The sequence below is a fragment of the Pollachius pollachius genome (genome assembly GCF_949987615.1).
Source record: "Pollachius pollachius genome assembly, chromosome: 1".
NCBI lineage: Eukaryota > Metazoa > Chordata > Actinopteri > Gadiformes > Gadidae > Pollachius > Pollachius pollachius.
The window spans coordinates 9173929-9194759 of record NC_136934.1 but is presented as its reverse complement, the minus strand read 5'-3'; the positions used below and the strand labels follow the sequence as shown (position 1 = coordinate 9194759).

Here is a 20831-nt window from a genome sequence, read left to right as displayed (position 1 = left end):
AGGCGCTTATCGGACTACAGAGCGCTGCGCGTACCTGTGCCATAACCCAATTTGGAATATCGAAATCAGCATGATCGACAACAATACATGCTTCTTTTCAACATTGGATTTAAAATGTTGTGACCACACTTTCTGGTCCGTGGATCGAGCCGCCGTGTGGGACGTCGACGATCTCAGGGGCTAAAAATAAATCTCTTTAAAGTCCTCGAGCGGAACGCTGTGATGGTGAGCGTTTACGCTGTGACACAGACCGTCAATGCAAAGGAAAAGCCAGCCAGGAACAGGACCAACACAACGGACCCCAAATCCGACCCTCGGTGATCAAACGATGCGCGTAAAGGGAATAAACCGGCGAGGAGCACTGCGCATCACCATCAGGATACTATCGGCGTGATGTTCAATACGTCGGGCATCGAACTCACTTTTCACAATAAAGAGGATATCTCCGAAGTTATCAATGGCACCGTGCAGCGTTGGTACAACGTCCCTGGTACTATTAGTCCCACGGCCATGTGGAACGAGTCTTGCGGCGAGCAGTTGCTGGATTTCGGCCGGCCGGAGAAGATGGTTATCGGTGTGATGTTGGCGATCATCACGGCGATCACAGTGATGGGAAACACGTTGGTGGTAATAGCAGTGTGCGTTGTAAAGAAACTAAGACAACCTTCAAACTACCTTCTAGTGTCCTTAGCAGTCGCGGACCTATCCGTGGCCATAGTTGTAATGCCGTTCGTAATAGTGACAGACCTAACAGGAGGCAAATGGCTTTTTGGAGAAGTGTTCTGCAATATATTTATTGGGATGGATGTAATGTGCTGCACTGCCTCCATCATGACCCTCTGTGTCATCAGTGTCGATAGGTAAGTTGCAACGTTTGGCGGAATGGTCAAGGCACTGTGCGCCAGAATTACGCATGTTTGTACGCCCTGTGTTTTTATTGATCAACTATCGAATAGCACTTGCAATACATCAATGTGTAAGCTTTTTAGCATTGCTGTGATTTTGGTGGTTCGGGTTTGTTTAAAATAACTATTGATTGAATTGTAGGGCCCTGTGCCAAAATAGAAAATTATCAATTTACGCACGATCAGACTCTTCAAGAAATAAGGGCTGCAGGAGCCAACAGCCGTTTAGGCGAATCCCCCAAGAGGGGTCCCAAGAGGGCCAATCTTGAGACCTTTTGGTGCGGTTAAATCAATTGTCAACTGCGTTTAAAACCAACAAGCAGCGTGTAATTAATTTACATTACTTCTAAATTGGTTATCAGGAACTAAGACTGCGGTTCCACTTAGGAAGTTATCAATAAAGTGCGCATTGCATTTCAATTTTTACATTATTTTATTTACAATCCAATGTACAATCTACATTACATTATGCATACGGATTTCATTCATACAATCTTATTTCAATTTGAAGCATGGTACTTATATGCAAAGCTCATGGGCCTGTTCCTACATCTATTCCACACATCAGCCTATAGGCCATAGTCATCCAGCCTATTCTGATGTATAGACTTTTGCCTATAGTCAAACTCAAACAATTTTATGAAGCTAAATCTAACAGGGTGTATTGATATAGACAATTAAACATGGTTTGATTATTGATACCAGAGCAAACGCTAATTATTTAGCCTATTATTTAGCCTTTCCTATTGGGTGTAATTTGGTGAGTCTACTGAGTAGACTCCTCCATCAACAGTCAATCTATCTGCGGAAAGCAGTAGAATCAAAATCAGCGAAATAATTGCAACATACAAATTTGAATGCAGCGATAGGACAGAGGATCACTGTCTGGGAGACTGATTATACCTTTGGATTTTGCCCAAATCCAGGCTTCAGTTGCAGCTTCTCGTCATTCCATTCCAGTGTGAAAATAACAGCTCAGTGAGGAATTGATGATCAGATTATGTCCGACTTCCCCTAGGGCACTCATTCCATGACCAGTTGGAACAAACGCAATCTCGCCCAGTGGCAGCTTATTCCTCCATGACGAGAAACAGGGACATGGATATTGACCCTGTGGGCATTTAATGCATTTTTGCTACAACAAATGGGCTGCAAACCAAGATATACATACATGCACATCTGAGCCTAGAGTAGAGCTGTGACCAATAGGGACTTGCAATAGTACTAGGAGTGAGGTCGGCGGTCAAAGTGAGGGGTTTAGGTCGGATGTTAGAGCGAAGAATGGGAATGGGTTGATTTGTGGATACGTTGTCCGGGATCGCCCTGCAGTGAACTCCCTACCAATGCCAGTGCCATATTTATGGACGAAATAAGTCACCAGAGCCTTGGAGATAATAGGAAAATGCAGGTCTGTTGACCCTGCGGGCAAGCAAAGGAAAGCGTACCAGATCAGTTAACCTCTGTCGGGGTGGGAGCCGGGGTAGTGGTCACTGATAAGATAGCATTCACGTCTTGGACAGGAACTTATTGAACCATTGTCCATTAATGTGCAAATGGGGTCGACGGGAGAAGGGCTTCAGATCGGTGTCTTATTGGATCCATCTCCCGGAGGGTGTGGTGGCAGCTCAGTGGGGGATCATGTCATTTTGATTGATCAATTGTATCTGCGATAAGGATAACTCCCCCCCCCCCCCGACCACACACACACACACACACACACACACACACACACACACACACACACACACACTCTTTGGGACTATCAGGTCTAACAGGATAAGCCGTCACATGTCACGTCTAGGATAGACAGGTTTCTGGGCATAGTCACCGTAGACAGGTTCCAGGGGGTAGATAGCGTAGACAAGGGATAGACAAGCATCAAGATGGCAAGGATTTGTTGCGACGTTAACTGTGTTAATCCCAAAAGCCCGGGATCTAAAAGTGCTTAAATACCATGTGGTCCATTCCCTTTAATATAATTAAGACAGATATGGATCGAAGACAGATAAAGGTCGTTAAAAGGTCTGATTTGAGTCGTAATATTAGGATTTGTATGCACGTCGCTTTTCTTTCGTAGATTCACCGGCCTTTTCCATCAGATCCATGTAGGCTATAAGGCATTAGTGAGATTTGTTTTTTTCGGTAATCGGTGTAGATGGATGCTTCCAATTTATGTGACGTCCTCCGCCTTCCCCAAAACCATCACTTCCCTTTAGGATTATTATCGTTCATTTAAAGATGAAGTTAATCTTTTAATGATTATTCAATTGGGTAAAAAGATTGAACAATTAGTCACATGCAGGTTCATTAATGAGCAACGGAAACACAAAAAACAAGTTTGTAAACAAGCTTTTAGTAACTCAGTTAACTAAAGCAAGCCTTCCAACCTTTCAGAATTACAAGAGGGCCAATTCTGTCTATTTATTTATGCAGTCACATTATAGTCTTGCAGTCAATGATATTAGAATGACACTATGAACAAACAATATGCAAAAGAAAGAAACAAACACATTCACTTTTGGTATAGCAATGTACATCATCAGGAATAATCAGACCACATGCAGTATGATGTCGTTTATACATGGATAGCGCTGCTGTAGTTGCTAATGTGACCAGTAGTTTATGGACAGAAATGGTTTATTGCCCTCTAGCTGTGAGCGCAGCCAACCATGTTGGCAAACGGGAAACCGTTCTCTAAGCCAGAGCTAAGCAGCCCATTTAGGTTGGGCATGACAGAACAAAGCTTGTATGAGCACTGTAACATTCAGCGCTGACTCTGTCTCGTGTTTCTAGATGAAGTTGGATGATCAGCAAGCGATCTCGGGTTGTGTTTGAATGACACTGAACTACAGGAGGATTGCATCAAACGTTGCTTTGAGGCAGTACTGTTTTTTCAAAGAATACAACCCAAACAATACCTCAAACATCAGATAGGAGAGCTGGAAATTGGAAATGAAACACAACTCCAATAGCCCATAACTGATAAGGAACTCATTTGAATGCAGTCACTATGTACGAAAAATAAAAAGAATCGTGCCAGATTTTCCTACAGACAAACTTCATTTGAACCGTGTTTTTGAAAACATAATGCCCAAAAGGATTTCAAGCGAGTATTTTCAAAGTATTACATCAAGCAAAAACAGGGCACAGAGTACAAGCGGGAATGCCAGCTCTCGTTATTGCTGTGGCTAACGACGGACTCTACAGGCGCGCATTGATCAAATGGTCTTTAAAGACTGGTTCATGGAATCACCAAATGACAGGTGCTCTACTTTATGGCTAGATATTTCTTGTTTTAATGAAATTGGTGGAGGCGCTACGGGCCTATTAGGTCAGTGCGTCCAGTGTGATGTGGCTGGCAGCGGCAGTGGTGGAGGCAGGTGCAGCCGGGGCCTTTGTTTAACGTACAGACACTAAGCATGGGGTTTAGGGCATTGTTTCAACAGGGGGGGGACAATAGCACAGAGGCAAGGGTCACTCTGGAGGACAGGATACAGCAGATTTATGAACCATGTCCAAGTTTAGTTGAAGAGAAGTGTCATGACATGATAACTCATCTCGCTACAATCAGAAGATGCAGATTTGACCTTGTTGGGCGACAGTTTATTGGGTATAAATTCTGTAAACTATTGTTATGAGCACTACCAATTATTCAGCAGATGTTTTTTATTGGGCACTTGTTAGGAATCTTGCTCTGCAGCTAGACTGTTGACACTGGGAATCGAACCCAGTATCCTTTGGCGTACATCCTTGCCACTTTATGATCCTGACACCTAAGCGTGTCTTATATAATATGCATTGAAATATTCTTGGGTATTTTTGGGGTTTGTGTGCCCATATTTCACAGCTTCTTTTAGTGGCATCACTTTCGGGTTTTGATGAGTCTATAATAGTGATGGACTGCATCAACTTACTCTATAAAAGATACCTGTGGGATGGAGGGTGAGGGAGGGAGAAAAGATGAATGGGACAGAGGGGAGAGGGAGGGAGAGAGAGAAAGGGTGGAAGAAATGCTAGGGAGGGAAGGAGTAAGCAAGAGAGTGGGAGATAAAAATGGGAGAGATATAGAGAGGGGCATAATGGGAGCGGGAGGGAGATGGCAGGGGGTGGGGGTGACAACAGAGACTTCACAGTGGCTCGAAACACACTTAGTGGTGTTGGGATCGCATAGTGTGGTGTGATTGAGCGGGGCAGCAAGCCTTTCTAGAGTGCTGTCTAATCAGTTGTAAACCACTCTCAGTACTATCACGTGCAAGCGCTTATTTATAAATCGGCGGGCCATATGTTGTTGTGTAATCTTTGATTGGTTCATCTGATAGCTTATTTACAGTGTCTGGACTTCACATGGTTCTATGTTGCTCTTTATGCGTTAATTATTCATGGGAACGTTTGAGCAAAACACGTCCCTTCTTTCATAGTTTGCCAATGAGCATTTTTATGTTCCTCTGTTCAAACAAAAGTTTTTCAAAGCAGAATGTCAAACCCACAATTACATTCAAGGTGTTTCAAAAATTCAATACCTACTATTTATTCAGAAAACCAAAAATATTGCCATATTGAACACATAATAATAGTGGCTTTGGCCTTCTGCCTTGAACACCTTTGTTTTTCATATCAAGTTTGTACAGCAAATCAAACAACAAATAAATGTAATAGTCTTTCAAACAGTTTTGAAAGTGACTGACATTTCCACAGATGTGGTTCACAATATGTTTTGAGAAGAGCAGCTGTCCTTTTGAGCTAGGGCAAATTCATCACTTCCCACTTGGGGCGACTCGCATTCACGATGTACGTGATTTGGTCTCCGCAGACGCCTCCCTGCTGCAAGGCCAGACACACTCACGGACGGCTAACCATTTGTCACCTTCAACGGCCTCAGCCGCCGTTTCCACGCTCAGTTGCAAAATGAAACTAATGCGGTGGAGAGCAGTCTCGCTCAGCCAAAGAAAACAGGGAAACGAAGAAAAGGCAGACAAAAAGGGCATTATAAAGTGCTTTTGTGATGTATTGGGCACCACATGGAGATTGTACATTCCTCGTTGTGTTCCCAGGCTCTGGAAGGGGCTTGTGTCTGGAGTGGGTTTCTCTTACTTGCCTGACCTCTAACCCCTATCCTTAAAAGTAACTCTATCCTAGGCGGTGACTGGGGCCAACCACAGTGCATGTTCAATTTTTCAAGAGCCATGAATAAGTGATTGATTGTCTACAGTGGAGGGGGGTGGGGGGGGGGGGGAAAGGCAGGCTTTTCTAAACTCCCGCCGCTGTCTGGGATTGAAATAGGGTACGAGGATCAAGCGTGAGTGGTAACGCGCTCTGTCTCTTTTCTGAAAGAGACCGACCTCCAACAAATGTGCAGGAAACATCCGGCTCATGTCACACTTTCAAAAGGGAGGATGGCGTTTGGGTGCCCCAGTGACTCACCGGGTAGAGCGCGTACCATATAGGCTCAGTCCTGATGCAGCGACCCGGGTTTGAATCCTGCCCGTGGTCCTTTGCTTCATGTCCTCCCCTCTATCTCCAATACCTTGCTTTCTATCTCAATCTATAATAAAGCATAAAAAAATGCAAAAAAAAGAAAGAAAGGACTAGATCGCCAAAGGACACTGGGCAAGGGAGGGGTTTGTGGGGGGGGGGTGGTGAAGTGAAGGGGATGGTCCAGCCACGACATGGGGTCGTGGCTAGAGAGGCCCCTGCTGGTGACGGCAGCGTGCATGTGTGTGCGCCAGTGGAGCCATCCCAGTCGGCAACATGGCTGATGTGTGGATCCCTGGAGACAGCACACACGACCTAGCTGAGGCTTCCTCAGGTAATGCGATGTGACACTTTGGGTACTCTCTCTCTACGCTCTCGCTGTACCTCTCTCACTCGGGGTCTCTCTCTCTTCACTACTCTCCCTCTCTGCCTCTCTCAATTGTGGTCTCTCTCTCTTCAATACTCTATCTCTACCTCTCTACTTCGGGGTCTCTCTTCCTTCACTACTCCCTCTCTCACTCATGATCTCTCTCTTATCACCACTCTCTCCCTCTATGGCTCTCATGAAATCTCTCATTTGTGGTCTCTCTCTTCTCTATTCTCTCTCTCTTCTCAACCACTCTATCATGGCCTCTCTCTACCTCACTTCTTCCCATCATTCTGCCTCTTTCTACATATCTCCAAATCTCTCCCTCTTTTGTAGCTTCCCTCTCACAAACTGACTGTCTTTCACTTTCTCTTTTCTACCATTTTTTGTTTCTCCATCACTATGTTTTGCTCTCCATTTCCACTCTCTTCTTTCACTCACTCTTCTCTATCTACAAACCCACTCCCTCTCACACACTCTCCCTCTCTGCTTTCTCTTACATTCATTATGTCCCATTCTCTAAACGTCTTTGCTATATATTTCTCTATTTCCTCTCTCTTCCTCTCTCTTTCTCACTGACCCTCTCTCTATCTATCTCCCTCTCTCTCTGACTCTCTCTACCTATCTCCCTCTCTCTTTCTCTCTCTCTCTCGCCAGCCACCTCAGAGCCCTGATCTGGGTTCTCCTCCTCCTTGTAACACACAGAGAGTAGCAGCCTTCTCCCCCTCCTCCCCGCGCTTTCTGCTCAGATCGAAGAAGAAAAAAAAAAAATACACACAGCCAGAACAGACCAAGGGTTTGTCCTTTTGTTAACGTGTTGCTCGGCGTGTAATAGCTATGAGGGATTTCACAAACCCTGGAGGGGTGCGGAAATTCATAGTTCACTCGTAAGACAGAGTATCTTCTCATTCAGTACACTGCCACTCTTGATAATCCTCAAAGAGGAACGCAGTGTTTCCCAGTGAAAAATCCATTACTGCTCATCCAGTTGAGTTAAATAATAGTCATGGTCGCAGCGGGGGATCCCAATGGGAAATATTTCGGGGAGAGAGGGAGAGAGGGAGCTGCGCTGGTTGTTTAACTCAACAAAAGGCGTCTTCTCCTTTGAAAAAGACTGTACTGTACTCCCCGTGCTCAGTGCAGGAGAAACACCCTCAGAAGCAGGGAGGGTGCAGCCCACACTGTACACGCTCCCAGTCACAGTTCAAACCTCCAGAGGTTTGTAATGAATGAACGTTGTCGTTCCATCCCTCCCAGCGAGATGAGAGATGTCTCCGTGTGGACGCCTACAAAGGAGGCGCATCGAGCAGCACCGCCGCTGGCAGGCGGCGCTGTCACCTTATGACGCCGTGACTCAGAAGCCCTCCGCAGAGACTTCACTGTTTCATAACCGCGTCGTTAGAGGTAGGCGAAGATGTCGAGTTTGACCTTGGGTTGAGCAAGGTTTTTTTTGTGTGCATTTTTATGCATTTTTTTTTTAAACAGAGAGAGTGATAGGAAGGTATGGGAGATAGAGGGGAGGACATTCAGCAAAGGACAATATGGTACGCGCCTTACCCCGGAGCAAGGTCTTCTGACCAATTTGAGGTATTAGTTTTGCCGGTAAACCTCTTCTTGTCGCTAGGGCTGGATTTAAAGATTTATCAGCATGCAGAGTTCATTGATGTTTCTGAATATAAATTCTGAAGCGCATGTTAAGAGAATTCAAATGACAATGTCATTCTGTTGGGTGTATCTCAAACGTTTATATTTGTAAATATAGCACATAGTGTATCTTGTGATGTGTATTCCTATAGAGTACAAAACTGTATGCCTTGGCATGAGAATATATTGATTTTGATACAACGCCAAGGAAGCAGGCCTTGCACACACACTTCCCTGTGACAGTTGAGGTGTGTTTCCTGGGGGATAGATAACAGACGGGCTTGCTTGAAAATAGAAACTGACAATGTGCCATTGGGCATTTCATAAAGTATTTCAAAAAAGACATAATGATGAGAATAATGATGTGTTGATGAACATTGTTCCAAACTGCAGTTCATTATTGGACTTCAAGATGCCGGCCCCTAAATCACTAATCTGAGGGCCCCTGAAACCAACCTTCATGTTTCCCCAAAAGGATTCTCCAAATCATGCTCCAAAGCAGCCCTTAAACCAAGGCTTTACAGTCCTATCTAGAATACAGCCTGGTTCAACTATTTCTCCCCTGCCCCCCGGATCTGACATTTCTTTGTCTTCTTAAGTCTCCATGCTTATAGCTGTAGTCTTATTTCTCCGATGAGGAGCTTCTGAATGAACCCTCTAACAGCTGTAGTCTTACTCCTCTGATGAGAAGCTTCTGAATGAACCTTCTAATACCCAGCAGGGTCATAAGAGGTTAACAGTAACCTGAATGTTGGCTATCTGTTTGCGAGAGGCGTGACGGAGAGTCCCTTCTGGAATAGTGAGTACTCTTTATGGTGGATTGCAATCGCTGCATGCCTTCCGCACGCGACGAGCATGTCGACAATCCCCGCTCATTACTGGAATGTTAGCAGCTCAGGGAACCAAAGTGCCAACAGCGTTCAGTTTTGAATGCAGGTGCTGCTAGCAATGCATGGTCTGTTTGGAATGACGGGTCAAGATCATTATTCACCTCTAATGAGCTGCATGCAGGCAGCCCGCTGAGTCAAATAATAGATTGGCCATGAAATAAGCCCGCGAAGCCACAGGCGCTCACATGACCGTGCACACTCACATACACGCACACAGACATACACGTCGCCCACACACACGTCGCCCACACACATTCATGCCTGCACACTCCCGGCAGCGTGCAGCCAGGCACACATTCATGCACACACGCATACACACAAACACACATACACACACGCGTGGACACATACGAACATGTGCAGGCACATGACCTTGTGCATCCTCAGCACACACTAAAAGAAAAAATGCAGCGCATACATAATTCATATTTCCCTGTTGTGGTCCATATGTAATAATTTATATAGATTTCTGTGTGAGTAAAGATTACTTTTTTCGATAGGGTAATCAACCACAACATAGTTTCACGTTTCATGATCATAAGGCGTCAATAATTTATGTAAATAAACATTTTTGATTTCAGATAAATACCGTTAATATTTATATTTCAACTAGATAAACACAGCTCATTCCTAGTTCTTCCATATGGTAATATTAATTAAACCAAGAAAATATAGGTTGTATTCATGTGAATCAGTTTGTGTGTGTGTGTGTGTGTGTGTGTGTGTGTGTGTGTGTGTGTGTTCAAACATCTACTATGAGAGACTCGAAATGATGCCCCCGGTTCCTGTGGGAACGGCCTATAAAATAAATATTAGTTCATCTAATATCGTCTCGGCTATCATGTGCCCACATACACATGCCCGCACACCCTCGCGCTCACAGGAGTGTGTGTATGTGCGCTTGTGAGTGTGTGTGTGCACTCACTCAGCCCTCCAAATGCATCTTCAGCGGTGTATAGCTAACTGCAGTAATACCTTCTAGGATTTACACCTCAATCAACAGCAAAGGGAGGAAATGGAATTCACAGCGTGTTCCTTCACATTGATGGAATAAACCTCTTCCTGCGGAGAGTTCCTGCTTGCCCAAAGAGCTAAACTAAATCCTGAAAGTTTTCTACACTGTCCTCTGCAACAACTAAAATGACTACTTCTGAAGGATCCTTCCTTGATCATTTTTTTCTGCCCTTTATGGCGCGAGGTATGGAGGGTGTTAAAATGTATGGACTGATAAGCCCTGTCAGACTGTATCCTCGATTAAGGGCTCTACAAATAAAATCGACGCTGCTTGCCTCTAACGGGAAAAATCCTGGGTTCCAGCTACAATATCTGTGGCCTACCATGAGCAAGATGCATATTTACAACCTGTTCCTGCTATGGATACAATCTCCTGCCAATTGGGTAGGAATAGTAATAGTTAGGAGGATGAAAGCTGCTACCGCTAGCATCGACCATTAAACTGAGGCCCTACCCAGGAGAGTGGGGGGGGGGCCAGAGGCATCCCTGCTTGAGCGGATGTGAAAAATGTTGAGGAGCCCAAACATCGGAGAAATAGAACAAAGCTTTCAAACAGCTGTGGGCTGTTGTCACAGACGATTTATATTGTGTTTGGGGCTCCAGGTCTTTGTTTCTACAATTTATTTTGATCAGAGGGGCAGGATTGTGTAGCGACAATGGCAAGGGTGTTTAGACTCCCAGCGATGCTGAGTCAATTCCCTAATGTCTGCAGACCACCTGTCAGCATCCAGGAACAAGACGAAGTACCCCCTACTTGCTCCTTAGTGAAAAGAATGTATCTATTTACTGAAAGTCATTTAGATATAACATAATTATTCTGTTTACATTGAAACACTATAAACACAATTGTAGTTAATACTGACCTGTTATTGTGTTGCTTTCCATTGAAGTGGTGTCCTTGTGGTTGACATCAGTGACATACACTGGTGAGCAGTGAAGTCTGACTGTGGATTGTGCATGGATGGTGGCTGGTTTAAGGAGCCTCACCAATAAGTCCTGAGTGGCGCTGATTGGACTCTGGGGCTGGCTGAAGTTGCACACCTGTTGTGCATTGAGAAATCAATATACATAGGTTACACCGGTTACCACCAAACACACTCGAGGAGATCTCCTGCATGGAAACGTGGAGCACCGGTGTCATTCATCATGGTCTGCAAACCTTACAATAAACCAGCTTTTAACATCCCCCCCCCCCCTGTGTCCTTGTCTGGGGGAGCCCAGTAAAAGCCACCTAGGAGGTGGGTAGAATGCATATTCCTGCATTGAAGTTGTATCTTTTAACTTTGTTTCAAAGAGTATCGATGTAATTAGTCATGATGTAAGGAACTGCTCATGGCCACAGCCCACAAAGTCAGAAATCTCTTGTTCCATAGCTACATTTTACAACGAATGGGTGTGTTGAATCATTGGTTAGCAGTTAAAGAAGATTCCCTCTCATGACAAACCAAAATACATCACTGGTCAAAGCCATGCTTTTTATAGAAATAATCTTCAGACAAGGACATTAGGAATTTATTATTCTCTCTTAATTTGATGTTGATTAGAAAGGTTGAATTTGCATATATTTAGCATTAGCCAGATAATGACAAGAAACATGTTTGTTTTCCCATTGGGTAAGCAAGCCACCACAGCAAATTCAGACACAAAGACAAGGAAATTGCTATGGATAGATAAACTCCCTATTTAGTTGTATCTATACAAGGCAGTCCCAACATTAAGTAAGTATTAAGTAAATAACTTATTTTATGGTTTTAACGGACACCTCACCTTCAGGATTAGATTTATGTTTTTAGATAAAATAAAGAATCAGATCATTATTGGTTTACATTGACTACTATTGTAAATTAAGTCAGTAAGACACTATTATCTAAAGCGGCTTACAGGTGTAGATATTTTTAGATGCTCAATGTCATTAATGAGAAGGAAGGGCTAACAGGCATCTTGCTCAAGGATGCCTACAGGTAGAAATTGAGGTAGGTAAAGCGAATATGTTGAGGAAAAGGAGTGGATCTCAACGATCTTTACCGTCATAGTGGCACCTAATCTATCACGCATTTGTCCACACTTCAGCTCCGAGTCCTCCTTCTCTATCTGTACAGCCTCTCTAATCATGGGTAAGTCTATATAATGACATACAGATCAGGGAGCTTCTCAACCTGCCAATGTGCACTCGAGCAAAATGTCCGCCTCAGGGGCACCCTGGTGGCTCCCTGGGTTACAGTGCGGACCATATAGGCGCAGTCCTGAATGCAGCGACCCGCGTTACAGTGCAAACCATAGGCGCAGTCCTGAACGCAGCGACCCGCGTTACAGTGCGGACCATATAGGCGCAGTCCTGAACGCAGCGACCCGCGTTACAGTGCGGACCATATAGGCGCAGTCCTGAACGCAGCGACCCGGGTTTGAATCCTGCCCGTGGTCATTTGCTGCATGTCCTCCCCTCTATCTCCCATACCTTCTTCTCTATCTCATTCTTTAAAAAAAAGCATAACATTTCAAAAAAACATTAAAAAAAAGGGGAAAAAATAATCACTGATTTATATCCAATGTACAGCCTAGGAATTTTTCCCCTCTTGCCAAGTACCACGGCCTGTGCTGCAGCGATATATATGGGGTTGTTTGGGGGGTCATTCGCTGGTATTCACTGCTATCTATAATGGCTTCCATCGCGAATGATGGTGATAGGCAGTGTGGTGTAAACAGCCTGGCGCATATGGGGAGCTGTGATGCCTGGGTCGTACCGCAGTCTGGGCAGAGTGCTTTACAACAATTATAAGAAACCGTGAAGCCGATTCCATAAAGATATGTTCCCTTAAGGACCTATGTCAGGGGCAGAGCCGGCAGGGACCCCTTCGGGTTCGTCCTGTCAATACACTGCATACTTCATGTGAGCTTTCACACACACACACACACACACACACACACACACACACACACACACACACACACACACACACACACACACACACGCGCGCGCACGCACACACACACACATTCACATACATATACACGCACGCACAACCAATTACATTGCATTTATTTAGCTGATGCTTATGCCCAAAGCGACTGACACGACTCATTCGTCACACACATAAATACGCACAAGCACAAAACCTATGCTATTAAAATCAACATCATTGTTTAAAGCTACTTGCTCCTTTTGACCTTGAGGCCAACAACAACTTCCTTTGAATTACTCTCTGCAATGGTTTGGAGGCGTTTAGATTTATGCTGCGTTCCCATGGAACCAGGCGGTAGTCTGCAGATGGACAGCACCTTCTGGATTGCACTGGACAACCAAACTAACAGTCAGATGTAATGGCAGGATGACATTACGAAACACAAATGATGATATGTTGATTTGACGATGTTGTTTTGTTTACAGGAATGGCACAAATTTTATTAAATACAATCATTTTCTATGATTGCAATTTTATGTAGCAATCGATGTGGCTTTAAAATCAAAAGAGAATAGCTTCTTGTCTCATTTGTTCTCCCCGTTTGAAGAAGCTACGTAACACTCAGTTGTAAATTCCATCTCTGATGATGACAAAGAGTTAAAATAAAGTAATAATTATATCCGGTTTGCAATCTACAATCTGCCTGAGTCAATGTCAGCGTAGCAGTAGACATTGATTGGTCGATTTCATTTAGGATGTCTTTCTTCCTTCTTTTCATTCTGGATAATGAAAAGAAAACATTAGAAGTGTGGGGATAGTTTATCTCATAAGACACCTTCTGTTGGCAGTTCCCCAGGCATCCTTGTATTGTTTTACCATAAAGTGTACTGCGCATTCGTCACAATGGTGTGGAGATAACGAAATGGTCTCGTTTGAGTGTGTCACTCTAAAAACGAAAGCAAAACCGAAACAACAAACAGCAATCCATTTCAACCAAACAAAACAAAACTAAATAAAGTGACTCACGTTTGACACTCACACTGGCAATCATTTCAGTCAAACCATATATGGGCTCGGCAGAGAACTGCGGTAGAGTTCCACATTGATCGATGTACTTTACATTCAGCCAGGAACACGGGGGAACTGGGTAGAGGGTGGGGGATGGCGGGTGGGGTTAAATGTTAAGAAAAGGACAAATCTTAGCTTTGGAAGTGTGAGTCAGAAAAGCGGTGAGTCAGTTGAAATGTTTCTCTATTTCTCGCTAATGGTCATAGAAGACGAGTCTATTCTGGGCGATTTTTAACCTCTCGGTTTCTCTCCTGATCATTCCACCGGCCATGATGTCGGAGATGGGGGTTCCTCGGGTGAGGGGGGATTTAGGCTGCGTTCACCGAGCAGGAGTGGTCCTTTGATGGGGGTCATGGCGTATGACACATAAAGATGGGTTTAATTTGTTCTTTATCTAGTTTTGGAGAGATGTTAGATGTTAGAGCACTATTATCTAGGTTTTACACACACACACACACACACACACACACACACACACACACACACACACACACACACACACACACACACACACACACACATACACACACACACACACACACACACACACACAAACCCCCGTGACAAAGGCACACACGTCGTGCAGATAGTCACACACACAACGCTAGATCAAGGCTGACCCCTCTATGATAGGCAATAATTCTATTGGATCCTATTAGATTTAAGAAGCTGTGAAACTTGATATGTTTATATATTCTTTACATTCTTTCATCTCCCTGAAGTACAAATACAACTGCTTCTGAGCTGTATCCAAAGGAAGGCAATTTCCTTCTCTCCCCCTCCTCACCCCGAACACCACAAGGGTTCTAGCAGGATAGGAAGTTACAACAAATTCGACCAGCTATGTCTTGTGAGACCGTCCACATCCATCTTCTCAGGCCTTTTAGGGGGAACCAGAACTCCATCTGTGCCCCTCCCCCCCGGAGGCATTCTGGTAAATATTTCACAGTATATCCGACTATCTTCTCTGTGAGACATAAAAGGATCTGAGTGGGGTTCCTAGAGAAGACCCAGCGTCAGACCGCCTTGGCATTTGCAAAAATAGCTCCCTTTCCCGTGCCCTTGCTGGTAGCCTGGTGGAAGTAATAGACTTTAGACTTTAGACTCCATTAGCTCACAATGTTTTGTCTGAGGGCTAAGCACCCCTCCCCGGCCCCGAGGCCAAGTACAGCTGAGGATGTGCTTCAAAATCCTCCAGAGAATATAGAAATAGCAGTATGTGTTTACATATAAAAACCCACACACATTGCATGTATATTAAACGAATCCCCCTGGCTCCCAGGGGGATTGCTTTGTTGGGTTGGTATTGTGTTGCTGGCGTTTTGTTGGAGGTGGGAATAACAGCACTGTGCTACTGAATGAGATGACTCACGCCGAGATGTGAAATCGTCATCGTCGTCGTGCTACCATTGTCAAAAACTGTGATTTATCCACGAGTTACGCAACTATTCTGGTGACTCTAGAAGGCTGAATGCTAGTAGAAGATGAATTGAGAACTTTATAGGTTGCTTGAAGGTGTGATACAGACAATGGGCTGATGAAAATGTTTTAACACTTTAAAATGAGGGTACATTAATTGAACATTAACATTAGCTAATGCAGTACGCATTTACTAATGGTGTTCATGTTTACTAACGGTGTTAGTTTTAACTAAGGTAATGGTGTTCATGTTAACTAAGGTATTCATTTATACATTATTTAATATAATAAGGATTAACCCTAACTCCTATGCTAATGTTATACAATAATGATTAGTATTGAATTAGCTAATGTTAATAAATGGTCACTTGGTGTACCCTTGTGTGAAGTGTTACCATAAATATTATGCATTTGCATGTTTATGCTTCTATCGGCACACACAGAACCGTGAAGTGGCTTAGATTTGCTCTTTGTGTTTGCATCCTCCCTGGGATTCATTGAAATATTCATAATCAAATTCTCTAACGTGAGGAACACACACCAACTAAATAAATAAATAAATCCCCCCCCCCCGTGTTCTTGAATATTTCAAAATTCCGAACAGTCGTGCCGAACCACCCGTGCTCCAAATTGATGCAGCGTGATGTCACTTCCCCTCGGCGGTCACATGATGCAACAGTCCCTGCCGGACACGCCGCAAGGAGTGACACGTCTGGAAGCCAGCCGTGGCGGGCCGCGCTCTGGGCGAGAGAAACAACAGATTTCTCTCTCGGAGTCGTCTGAGCGTGTGAGCCGGGAGGTGTGAGCGGGGATGTGTGAGCGGCGGCGTGTTAAGCAGGCGTGTGCGCGGGGGGGGAAAGCACATAAGCAGGAGAGTGTGTGCCGCCGCCATGCCTCTCAGGGCCACCAGGAACCATCTGGACTTCATGTATGACCAGTGTGGTGGGAATTTTGGACCACGTCAATCGCTTCTGTCGATACTGTTGAGAATAAAGAGTGATCCGAATTGATAACAATTAGGATAATTTAATCAAGTAATTAAACATAAAACAACATACAACAATACATAATCCGAGGCCTCAGATGGAGATGACTGACCAAGCATTGACAAAAGCAAGGACTTCTTATACAGTGTTGTCAGGATACTGAGAACAGCTCTGCCCCCCACTAAAATTATAGTATTGGTTAACCAGATAGTAAACTATCGATGAACCTCCTCAGGATTTCGCTATGGGGGGGGGGGACGTAGCTAGTAATCAGTTGGAACCCTGGCTTCTCGACTTTCCCAAGGGGGTTGGGAAAACAATGCACATACCAACTCATAACACACTCAGAGAAACAGAATGTGAAAATAGAATTTCCCATTACACCAGCCCAAGCTTCCATGAGAGCCACCGGGACGTCTGTGTCTCTCCTCTCTGTGTGTCTCTGCCTCCTTATAAGACATCCACTCTTGTATGTATTCAAACAAACGGTGCGTTTTGGGTGAAACAAGCCAGGTGATCAGGAACTTAAAGACACAATGTGTGAAGTGTGGGGTTTTAGGAGGTAATCAGAGGTCAGGGGAGAGGGTATGGACCCTAGCTTCAGTATAGAACTGTGGGATATAAGGATATACTCTGAATTTGTTCGTATTTGTCACATTTTGCTCTGTTTACCGTTGACCTGGATTATCTATTTTCTTTGGTTCTCTTGCATTCAAACAAACTCTGCATGTGCAGTTTTGGGCTGGCACTATCTCAGTATGAGAGGAATTGTTATTCAAATTTTTTTTCTTGTTACTATGTTGCTGTGTGCACTATTAGGACATTGTGATTATTACATAATAAGGAAGTCTAGAATCAATAAAACACTCATTTTTTTAATAGAATGATTTCTCCTAAAAATGGTTGATGGAGGGTTCCCCATATTCTCTCGGTCACCTGACAGCAGTATAAAATACAAAGATTAGTGGGATTTTTACATAAAAGTGCTTTTGTACTCTCTCATAAAAGGCCAAAAATGAGTCACAGGCGGGAGCTGCACCCCTCAACTCGTTCAAACCTTTCGCTCTCCATCCCACCCCCTCTTTTTTTGAATAATGCATTTGAGGAACAGTTTTGCATTGCTGTGTATTTATGATGCATGTATTTAGGTGCATTCCACCACAGTCCACACACCCATCCAGGGATCACACACGCCCCCAGCTGACATTACCTTTCAGGACACATTCTGCCCACCCACCCATCCATGAAGCCAAATTACATGTTTAGTGAGCCCTTCTAAATTCTTAGGCTACAGAGGATAGGTATTTGGGGATGGGACACATGCAAATATTTATATAACACAGCAGAAAAACAGGGCTTACCCAATGGGTTTCTTAAGGAGGGATAGAAAAAGGCACTGTGTTTGGTGTTTTGAATTGCTAAAAACCTTACCCTACAATTTATCCTGACCTTATATGGTTCAAAGCAGAACTCATTCATAACCATCTCATTAATGCAACATTGGTCATTCAACAACTCTCATGTTACATAACTCTCTTATCAATGGTCTGGTTGGCAATGTTGGTTATTTAAATGCATAAAAATGAACAAAATAATGAGAGATAAGCCAATATGTTTTTAACAAGATTTGATTTTCATATAAACAGACACCATGAAGAGAAATATAATAAAATCGTTTATATCAACAACGGTTAAATTTGATCATGTTACAATTATATAGAACAAGCCTTAGAATAGCACAGCAGTCAATATTTTGACAGCACAGGGGAATGAGCAACACACAGTCTTGCATGAGGTAATACTAATGCTAAAGTTTCAGTAGGAGCCACAACAACAGCATATTTTACAGTAAATAGCGAGTGCTCCTAAAGACACTGCATAAATAACACAATCTTTTTTGCCTGATGGGTTAACATACTCTGACAATTATGGGGGATTACAAAACGCAATTAAAAACCGCTTGCTTGTGGAGTTTTGTGGCTTGTTGCAAGCTTAGATAAGATAAACCACGCTTTAATGATAAACCAATTCACGTTTAACAGTGCTGTTGGGTTTAGGGTCGTTACTTCCATGACAGTGAATACGCAGATGCTAACAGGGAACCAAGTCATGGATTGGAAATTAAAACAACGCAGTTTAAACGTTGAACCCTTTGTAATAGTTGAATAGGCATCTTATGCAACAGTGCTTGGATTGAACGGTGGTGTGCCCTTACCTTGTTCAATCCAATGCAGTGTTCAGAAACATTTGACAGAAAAAGAAAAACCCTTCAAAATGATTTTGAGGCCGAAAATCTGCTGGCATTAAAAGTGTGTCAGGAGTAGAGGCCTCTTCCCCGCTATTCGGAGATAACTGACCCACTCATGCCTAGCGGCCGAAGCACCCCCTCTCTACGAGTCTGACCCCTCTCTCTCTCTCTCTCTGCCGACAGGTACCTGGGCATCACCCGGCCGCTCACCTACCCTGCGCGGCAGAACGGCCAGCTCACGGCCAAGATGATCGCGGGCGTGTGGCTGGTGTCCGCCTCCATCACCCTGCCGCCCTTTTGCGGCTGGGCCAAGAACGTGCACACGGCGGGCGTGTGCCTCATCAGCCAGGACTTTGGCTACACCATCTACTCCACGGCCGTGGCCTTCTACATCCCCATGCTGGTCATGCTGGTCATGTACTACAAGATCTTCAAGGCGGCCCGCAAGAGCGGCGCCAAGCACCGCTTCACGGACTTTGCGCGGCGTGAGTGCCTGGAGACGGTGGCCAGCGAGGCGCTGCGCATGCACGGCCTGAAGCCGCAGGGGGGCGTGGCCGAGGAGTGCGTCACGCTGTCCCGCTTCCTGAGCCGCGAGCGCCGCAACATCTCCATCTTCAAGCGGGAGCAGAAGGCGGCGACCACGCTGGGGGTGATCGTGGGGGTGTTCGCCGTGTGCTGGCTGCCCTTCTTCATCCTGTCCACAGCCCGGCCGTTCATCTGTGGCGTTGAGTGCAGCTGCGTGCCCATTTGGCTGGAGCGCACGCTGCTGTGGCTGGGCTACGCCAACTCCCTGATGAACCCCTTCATCTACGCCTTCTTCAACCGCGACCTGCGCTCCACCTACCGCGACCTGCTGCGCTGTCGCTACCGCAACATCAACCGCCGGCTGTCCGCCGTGGGGGTGCACGAGGCGCTCAGGGCTTGAGGAACGCTCTGTACGTGAGTGCGTACGCCGCCTGTGGATGCTATAATCCTAGCCGCCGAAGCTGTCTTTTTTTAGCCCCGGATGCTAACGTTTCAGGTCAATGCTAGGGGGGAGGGGACTGGTTATGGCGACTCTGTGCTTTTTTATAATTGGGCCTTTAAGGATGACCTGTGCACCGGTTGTAGATGAGACAGAGAGTGACAGAATGGGAGTTGCTGTCAGTGGAACTCCAGCCACTCCGAGTAGGAAGGGAGGAGGGTGAGATCATTGCAGTCTGTATGACTCAGTCGACTTCGAAGGAGGAGACCCACTGAGCGTATTTGATGGGCTATTGAAGGTGACACTGGTTTTCTGCATATGCCACAGTTCTGGTCATGGCCTTAACAAAAAGAAGAGACGAACAGTTCATCTTTGCAGAGAGAAGAGCATCCTCTGTGGAATCGATCGTCAAAGATACTATGCCTCCCAAAACAGGGAGAGGTTGTAAATTGTCCATTAAGCTAAATCATGTTCAACTAAACGTAAATAGTGCCGATGGAAACAACCAAAAACGGGAAGGTGGAGACCCCGGGATTGAGATTTTTGAGCAACAAATTCTAATTATTACATCCATTTAATCTTCTCACTGAACACAAGCCTTATGAAACATGACTCAAATCAGTTGATAATTAGATCATAGGCCATAGGACAATCAGGAGCAACAACAATGTAGGCCAAGTCATGCATAGTCCTTGTAGTACATTTGGAGAATGTTAACGTTAGTCATGTTCAGAAGGGCCTTTTGGTGATGTCTGCATGAGAAACATTTCTCTAACATGCTGTTGTACGCATTAATCATGAGATATGAAATATGGAAAATAAGTTTGACATAGTTTTGCACCGTCGGGGCTCCGCTCCGTCTCTCAGCCCATCAATCATTCACAACTGTAAGAATCAGATGTGGAGGAATATTAGATACATTGTACCCAGAACCTTGTTTTTTTATTTGTTTCT

The 20831-nt window shown here is 44.6% G+C and overlaps 1 protein-coding gene across 1 annotated transcript; it reads left to right on the top strand.

Annotated features, from left to right (window-relative positions):
* Positions 1-393: 393 nt before the first annotated feature.
* htr7c (5-hydroxytryptamine (serotonin) receptor 7c) lies at positions 394-20308 on the top strand (the record flags this gene model as incomplete). The annotated part of the gene is made up of 2 exons (XM_079730773.1): positions 394-860; positions 19097-20308. The coding sequence occupies 2 exons, from the start codon at positions 394-396 to the stop codon at positions 19836-19838; spliced, it is 1209 nt and encodes a 402-aa protein (XP_079586899.1). The 3' UTR covers positions 19839-20308.
* Between the last annotated feature and the right edge of the window lie 523 nt (positions 20309-20831).